Here is an 8,851-nt window from a genome sequence, read left to right as displayed (position 1 = left end):
TGAAGAGTTAATTGCATTATGCTTGATATATTATAGCCTAAGTGACATGGTCGTCATTAAGGCTGTTTGTAACCATTGTGATCACTGGGTGTATAAAAAATAATATGCTATATTCAGTAATTCATCATAAAAAAAGTATCGATGTTTGATGATTTAAAAAATCATTCAAATAGACAAACATGTATGATGTAACATTAATTACAACACAGAATGTGTGCACTGTAAAATATTTAATATGTTTCAACACACTGTTAATATAATGTACTGCAGTACTGCCAAACTGATTTTACCTGTAATTTGTACTTGTGAAACCAATACCTATGCATTGTAAGTATTGTTATTCTCAAAATGTCGGTAATAACTTTTTGATTGTGAATAAAGCTCTTCTTAATTCGCGGGAATGAAAACTACGGCACATATATTTTAACATTGAAAGGAGGAGTGTCAATTTGGGCCCTCTGGTGGCCATGACCAATAAGCATTATTTTTTGTTTACAGATACCCGGGGATTAGGACATCATGATATGACGTATGAGTAAGGTCAGGTCTTCCCTTGTGCGTTATGGGGGGTTAAACAGGAGGGGCAATTTTCTGTGTCGTCCCGTTTTGTTGGAACCCAATGTTTTTTATGAATTATAACGCATTTATATGTTAAAAATAAAACATTTTGAAAAATATAACTTAGTGTCACAAAATAGGTTACCTAATTTGGTAAAAAGTTAATTATGTGGGCGCCAAGATCCCTATGGGATCTCTTGTTTATTATGCATGAAGTCAATGCTGTGCATTGTTAATAGATACGTGAAAACACGTGTTATAGTCTCTGTTTCCGCTAATCACAATATACCCGAAGAAGGATTCTCGAAGGGATATCTATATAAACAGGCTAGAAATAGCACAATATACGGTAAAGCATTTATCTAAAGTATAGAAAGGTTTGAAATATCAACATGTTTCTAAAAATATGCATGTCGAGTTATATGTGCTTCTTAGAAATAATTTCTGACGACTGTGTACGTATTTAAAGTGTGAAGACTTGTTTACGCGATATCATATCCAATTTATACAAGTCATGTCTTCGAATAAACTAATAATACACATATAAAGGTATAGAAATACAATACACAGTATACGTATTACGTACACTTTGCATCAAATCCAATGACATCTTACATAAGATGATGTGATAAATAACCTACCATTTTCAAAAATAACACTTTCCAATATCCACGACAAAATGTGATTCAACAATACGATTTTGTTTATTACACACCAAAAACCTGCTTGGTTTGCTACAAGAAACCTTTTGAGAAAGGTACTCATTTCGGAAGTTGAAATATGGTTCAAATTAAATACGTTTATGTTTAACTACCCGACAGTTTCTCTACTATACGCCACGTGTTTCTGAAATTAAATACTTACCTGTGAGTGATATAGAAATAGTTTTTGCATGACGTACACGGGTTGTGTAAAGGATGAGTGTCAATTTGGGCCCTCTGGTGGCTATGACCGATAAGCATTATTTTTGTTTACAGATATATGGGGTTTAGGACATCATGATATGACATATAATTAAGGTCAGGTCAGAGTCCTTTGTGAGTTATGGGGGTTAAAACAGAAGGGGGAATTATCTGTTTTGTTCAGTTTTGCTGGAACTAAATAATATTTTTGAATGATTGTTCATGAACTATAATGAATTTATATGTTGAAAGCAAAACATTTTGGAAAATATAAGTCACAGCGACCTAATTTTGTTAAATTTCAATTATTCAAGAATAAAGTCCATCTGATACCATAATATACCAGAAAAAAACGTTGGCAAAAAGTATATGAACGATATAGTGTTGAGGAGGGGGAGCATGGGGGATGGGAGGAGTTTTGTTATTTTTTAAACTTTAAAACATCAATTAATGTTTTTGTCATATGTTCAGAAGGTCATATACGTGCTCAAATACTTTGCTATAAAATTTTGAAATGCAATAATGATTATTTAAATGTTTTAAATGTGCACGGTATTATATATAATTGCATTCTCTCAAATGACATTCATTACAGAAAAATAGTAATATTTGAGCCAGCTTATCTTCATTCTGAACTTAACAATATATTTATTGGCGTTTTAAAGTTTAAAAGATAACCCACCCCCTCCCCCTCCCTACCTGCTCTCCCTCCCCAAAATCATCCCACCCACACTATTCTATGCCTAAGTTTATACAATATGAAAATCATATATATATATATATATATAACATTTTTTCTGGTAAATTTTGGAACCTGATAAACTGTATTCTTACAAAACTGTCATTTTACAATATTAGGTCGCTGTGACTTATATTTTCACACTAAGTTACATTTTCCAAAATGTTTTATTTTCAATATAATGCATTATTATCAATGTAAAATCATTCAAAAATATCATTTGGTTCCAACAGATTTTGACAAAACCGAAAATTAACCCTCCTGTTTATCCACATAACTCACAAGGGACTTCGACCTGACCTTAATTATATGTCATATCATGATGTCCTAAACCCCGGGTATCTGTAAACAAAAAATAATGCTTACCGTTCATGTCCACCAGAGGGCCAAATTACACTCCTCCTTTCCAAGGATATGGTGTGGTGCAGTCTTGTTATGACTTCATGTCCACAACAGATTCGCTGATCACCTTGTTTAAAATTTACGTCAGTGGTATTCCTAGAATGTCGAATGTATTGACGTCTTTGAAAAGTAGGTAAATATATAAGAAACAAGGAAGTTATGTCCTAGACAGATAAACACACATGTACTCAATGGTATACAATAGTGATTATTCGGAGAACTGTCCGTCTGGATAACAATTACCTTTAAAACAGGTGATCTTTATTTTTGTCTATTTCACACCGAGAAATAGCGCTGTCCCCATGGATATAATTACATCAGAACCTTTGCAATATTTTTCAGTGTCCACAAGATCCGATTTCTCTTAGTGTCACTATTACAGGCTTAAAATAAAACACAAACTAAATAAATAATAACGAAATCATTAAGTTAGTTAGAAAATGTTATTTGGTAGTATCTGTCATTCCTACTAATACAATGCTATATTTAATTGTCATTTCTAGAGAGATCCATAATAAAAGAGGAAATAATATTATGAACATTGAAGGTTTTCATATCTGATGGGATCTTTCTATTAGTTAGTAAAAAGTACGAATCGCTTCCATTCTTTACAAGTCAACATTAAAAATGGAATTCCTCGACGTTTGTCCATAAAAGTAATCCAGAGAAGCAAAGTAATGTTTATAATCGAGACGAAAATACACTTTGTGTGTCCTTTAATTCTGACTTTTGTAAGATTTTCAAAATTATGTTCAATAATTAGTATAAAAGTCATCCTAAAACTTGGAACATTAACATTTTATTGTGAAAAGTAAATTTAGCTCTAAATTGTTTAACTAGGTCACTCTGACGTACCAAATGCCTTACTCTTGAACAACGCACTTGGCAAGAGAGATGTAAAACTGAATAAAGTTCCCATAGTCCAGTTTCATTATGTCATGTTTTGTATTAAAGAATAATTTTAATGCTTTGTAGTTAACTAGTGTGTCAACTACATTTGTTGGACAGATATTTTCACATTACGCTTTAACGCGCGTCAGTAAACAATAAAACATTGAAATAATTTCTTATATTTGTAACAGCCAGTCAATTGATAGAATCCCGGAACAGCTTGCTCCAATTTGGCGAGAAATTTTGTCATGTTCAGAAAGTACACAAACTTTAGCTCAACAATAAAACTACCATTTTCATTCCATTGATGCAATATTTCTTTATTATTCAAAATTCTCATTACATTCAAATTGTTTAAACACTACTTGCGGAAGTCAGTGTTCCTGTGTATGTACATGTATTCTTGCTCGACAACCGACTGCGTTTACACAAGTGTTATCGATTTCTCAGTTTAAAAGGTTATATAGCAAAGAAAAACGGATATGTCAATATTTTTAAAAAATAAAATTTCTTCTAGCCAAGATTTATTTTACTATAATTTATTTACCGCATCATGTAGCATCCAGAAGTATTACACGTATTAAGGCAAACCACTTAATTTCTACGAGAATGAGATACACATTTTCGCGTTAAGATCGAGCGCGAATGCAAATGTTTCGCTATAAACTGCATGAAACAGATGCATATGATAACACGATTTGTCAGCATTGCGACTTTGTATTCTGCGATAATAAATAAATTGAATATGACGAAGATGCGAAGTAATGTATCCACGAAATATACGAGTTATACAGAATCTTCTTGATGTCGAAGAGGACAAAATGCGGTTGGAAAACTGGTTTCCTGATGTCGTGAAGTAGATACAAGACTGCTACTGTTACCATTGTTGAAATATCAATAGTCTAATGCGATTATCACATGTGTAATACCTGAACAGAATATGGCAAGTCACTCTGCGTATAATTCGGCATTCTGACCTACCTGAGACTTGCACCAATGCACGTTGTCATTGTCCTTATCGCCGTTCAGTAATGACTTCACGGAATTTGACGTAGAAAGCCTAAACATTATAGATCCTTGAGAAAATGAACATCGGTTGTTTTTAACTTACCTTTGTCATTGTGAAATTCCGCGGTCTAATACTTTCTATATAAGCAGTGATCATGCCCCAGTTGTATCATAACATTGTACAAAGAACACATATACAGCATCATGAAAGGAATTGGATATTTGGCCATAGTTCAGGTACTAGTAACTACAGTCACAGGATATTCCCGACTGCCGTTATGTATCTGCTATCTAGAACTTTACAATCCTGTACAACTTCACGTATGTACAATAAAGTTTGGTTCAGCTTCAAATGTGTGTTATGTCACTGAGTGAGAAGTTCTACAACAGCTACATGACGTGACTAAGTTGTTGGTGAGGCTGTATAACTATTTGTCCTTTGCACGTCCTCTGCCTATTTGTGATTGTATATCATATGGATTAGAGCAACATCAACATTGTTTATTGAAGTGCCAAAAATCACATGTATATACTTTAACAATAACATAGTATCTAAAATACGGATATGGGATCAATCTTTGAACAGAAACTGTATTAAGCATTATTCTGAAATTAAAACAATTTTCGTGGAACTTTAGAAGTAAAGAAAAGTATATGATACATTGTTCAAGGTCAACAGTATGACGCACTTTGAGTTTTCCAAGGGTTGGGATAGACTTATAAGCAAAGTCCGCTCAATGTACGCTATTTACATACATGAATTAGATATTATATTATATACCGCTGTTTCTATATTGTAGAATGTCAACGGTGGCACTGTTGAAGTGATCTTTGGGTCGGAATGCGATGCCTTACTACAAGGTAAGCTACTAAAATAAGACATATGACAAATACATACTATAAACATGGAATGTCCCTAGGTACATTCTGTCGTAGCTTGGAGATTATTTCTTGTGTTGAAATACAGATATTTACGTTATGTAATATTGCTTTGAATGATTTATAAAATCAGGTTTTTTTTTTAATTCGTAGTTCATAAATTAGCATAAAACAACATTTAGAGAAACTATAAGTATTATTAGATATATCATTATGAAAGCAATTGTATTTAGAATAACTACAAATATTTCATATAGAATTATTAGATTCAAGCCATCCCAAGTTATTGATAAATTTTATTCTTCAGGCAAAACAAATAAAAATCGACTATTCTTTACCGATTCATTTGGCGGAAGTTTCGATAGTTCAGCTAAAGGCGACGGTACGTCCAGCTATGGCGGAAGTGTACATACACCAGCCGGAAGTCTATCTGGCCACGCTCACTTTGATCATAGCGATCTGTCTGGAGGCGATGTTGGTGTGTCCGGTCATGTAGGGGCCATCGGAAGTGCCGGTGTCCACGCCAACTACGATTACGGACACCTGAGCGGCAGGGTCGATGCTGGCGTGGATCTTGGAGGATTTGCACATGCGGGAGGACATGTGGACATCGACCACAATCTGGACGTTAGTGGAGGAGTGAGTGCGGGAGTGGATCTTGGTGGGTTTAAGGAGACAGCGACACTAGATATCGACCATAACGGACACACGACAGGAGGCTTCCAGGGCACGCTTGTCGGACGGAGAGGTCAGTGTAGTCCGAAATGTGTTTGTTGTCTATTCAAGATTAAATTGTAATTCAAATGATTCTTAATTACTATACATGCTCGTTAAATTGTAAAACACAAAAGCGGCTAAGATATGTTTGCATACGTAGGTAATATAAAAGAACTTTTTCATGTTATCGTAGCATGATTAAATTTCAACCAAGGCTTAATACTTGACAATAAGAAGAAAAACTGTCTATAGAAGAATATACTGTTTCCTTAGTTTGAATATCAACCACATTGATCTAATATTTTTCTGTTATTATATCAGACGAATCTGCCCAGCATCGACGATTCTTCACAGATTCATTTGGCGGAAGTGTCGATAGTTCAGCTAAAGGCGATGGGACGTCCAGCTATGGCGGAAGTGTACATACACCAGCCGGAAGTCTATCTGGCCACGCCCACTTCGATCATGGCGATTTGTCTGGAGGCGATGTTGGTGTGTCCGGTCATGTAGGGGCCATCGGAAGTGCCGGTGTCCACGCCAACTACGATCACGGACACCTGAGCGGCGGGGTCGATGCTGGCGTAGATCTTGGAGGCTATGCGCATGCCGGAGGACATTTGGACATCGACCACAATCTGGACGTTAGTGGAGGAGTGAGTGCGGGAGTGGATCTTGGTGGGTTTAAGGAGACAGCGACACTAGATATCGACCATAACGGACACACGACAGGAGGCGTCCAGGGCACGCTTGTCGGACGGAGTGGTCAGTGTAGTCCGAAATGTGTTTGTTGTCTATTCAAGATTAAATTGTAATTCAAATGATTCTTAATTAATTACTATACATGCTCGTTAAATTGTAAAACACAAAAGCGGCTAAGATATGTTTGCATACGTAGGTAATATAAAAGAACTTTTTCATGTTATCGTAGCATGATTAAATTTCAACCAAGGCTTAATACTTGACAATAAGAAAAAAAACTGTCTATAGAAGAATATACTGTTTCCTTAGTTTGAATATCAACCACATTGATCTAATATTTTTCTGTTATTATATCAGACGAATCTGCCCAGCATCGACGATTCTTCACAGATTCATTTGGCGGAAGTGTCGATAGTTCAGCTAAAGGCGATGGTACGTCCAGCTATGGCGGAAGTGTACATACACCAGCCGGAAGTCTATCTGGCCACGCCCACTTTGATCAAGGCGATCTGTCTGGAGGCAATGTTATTGTGTCCGGTCATGTAGGGGCCATCGGAAGTGCCGGTGTCCACGCCAACTACGATCACGGACACCTGAGCGGCGGGGTCGATGCTGGCGTAGATCTTGGAGGCTATGCGCATGCCGGAGGACATTTGGACATTGACCACAATCTGGACGTGAGTGGAGGAGTGAGTGCAGGAGTGGATCTTGGTGGGTTTAAGGAGACAGCGACACTAGATATCGACCATAACGGACACACGACAGGAGGTGTCCAGGGCACACTTGTCGGACGGAGAGGTCAGTATTAATCCTGGTAACGGGCGATTTATTTTTATAATGTTTCTTGATATGATGTACAATGATTAATCAAAACGTAGATGAAGCATACTTATTATATGTTTTGAGAAATTGCCGTGTTTGGTAATAAAAACAAAATCGATTAGATTTTGGCCAGTCGATTTAATTGATGTGTATTTTTTCCTTTCAGAATCTGCAAAATTGAAAACTTCAATCGAGTTTTTAATTGAGCAGTTGATCAATGAAATTAGAATTGCAAACGGAAGTCAACTATAGTGTTTGTACGTAGGCTCCTTGAAAATATTTGCACAGCCATATCTATCTGATTGACATTTGATTTCATGTTCTTTTAATCTGATTTAAGTCGCCTGTAATTCATGTTCTCTGTACTTAACGTTAAAATCTTGTCCTATGATGACGAAACAGCTGAATGTACTTACATAAGTTAACGATGCTGAATACCTTTAGTACAACTTTATGACTAGTAATGAACGATGTACATGTTAGCTTAAAACTTACGTAGGCAACCATTTTATTGCAACAAGAAGTTCAACAAAGCGATATATTACATATTAGTAGTTATATCTGTAATACATGTTTTTGTCCATAATTGTCATCGCTAGGCTACCATTCACATACTTTTAAATCTTGCATACAGTTCTATTATATAATAATTATTAGTTTTATTTTTAAACAATGAAGTCATACTGATTGAATTAAATAATTCATTGTGATTGTTTTTGCTTTTAACAAACATTTTAGAAAGGATCATTTAAAAACAGAATTTATGTTTCAATAATGTTTTTACGCATGGTTTGATACAGAATGTGTATCGTTTTAACACTTATTTATAACGATATTAAGGTATGATCATATCAACAATCAATATCAACATCATATTAATATGTTACTGTCACTATGGTGTGAATGCATTGCCACAATTGTTGTTTAAACTTTAATTTAATGGGTTTTTAATGGGTTTTTTTTTATTGTTTTTTTATATACCATAACTTCACATGTTAAGTATTCAATATTCCCCAGGAACATTTATTACTGATTTTTATGTATTGTAAGTCAATGTGTTTGGTTGTATACCAGTCACAGAATATATATTTTGATAAATAAACTATACATTTTTAGATTTACATACCTGAGTCAATTTTGTTCTTACTAATCTCTTCTCATTCTAAACCAAAATATGAAGGTCAATACATTTAAAAATGCTATATAGCTCGTTATTTCACAAGATCAAAAATGA

General features: G+C 35.0%; 1 protein-coding gene across 1 annotated transcript; it reads left to right on the top strand.

Annotated features, from left to right (window-relative positions):
• Positions 1 to 4,704: 4,704 nt before the first annotated feature.
• LOC138329023 (uncharacterized PE-PGRS family protein PE_PGRS54-like) lies at positions 4,705 to 8,574 on the top strand. Its single transcript, XM_069275722.1, has 6 exons — positions 4,705 to 4,821; positions 5,301 to 5,361; positions 5,687 to 6,127; positions 6,418 to 6,858; positions 7,153 to 7,593; positions 7,784 to 8,574. Exons 1-6 carry the CDS (start codon positions 4,705 to 4,707, stop codon positions 7,867 to 7,869), a joined length of 1,587 nt encoding a protein of 528 aa, XP_069131823.1. The 3' UTR covers positions 7,870 to 8,574.
• Positions 8,575 to 8,851: the final 277 nt, after the last annotated feature.

This window comes from Argopecten irradians, chromosome 8 (genome assembly GCF_041381155.1).
Source record: "Argopecten irradians isolate NY chromosome 8, Ai_NY, whole genome shotgun sequence".
Classification (NCBI taxonomy): Eukaryota; Metazoa; Mollusca; class Bivalvia; order Pectinida; family Pectinidae; genus Argopecten; species Argopecten irradians.
The sequence above is the reverse complement of the archived record's forward strand: the minus strand, read 5'-3'. Positions and strand labels throughout refer to the sequence as shown.

What these genes read in the sequence shown, in the direction of transcription:
- LOC138329023 (XM_069275722.1), top strand. Translation starts at nt 4,705, where the DNA reads ATGAAAGGAATTGGATATTTGGCCATAGTTCAGGTACTAGTAACTACA. An exon ending in ACAATCCTGTACAACTTCAC is followed by an intron (nt 4,822 to 5,300) that starts GTATGTACAATA and finishes TCTATATTGTAG; the next exon opens with AATGTCAACGGTGGCACTGT. An exon ending in ATGCGATGCCTTACTACAAG is followed by an intron (nt 5,362 to 5,686) that starts GTAAGCTACTAA and finishes TTTATTCTTCAG; the next exon opens with GCAAAACAAATAAAAATCGA.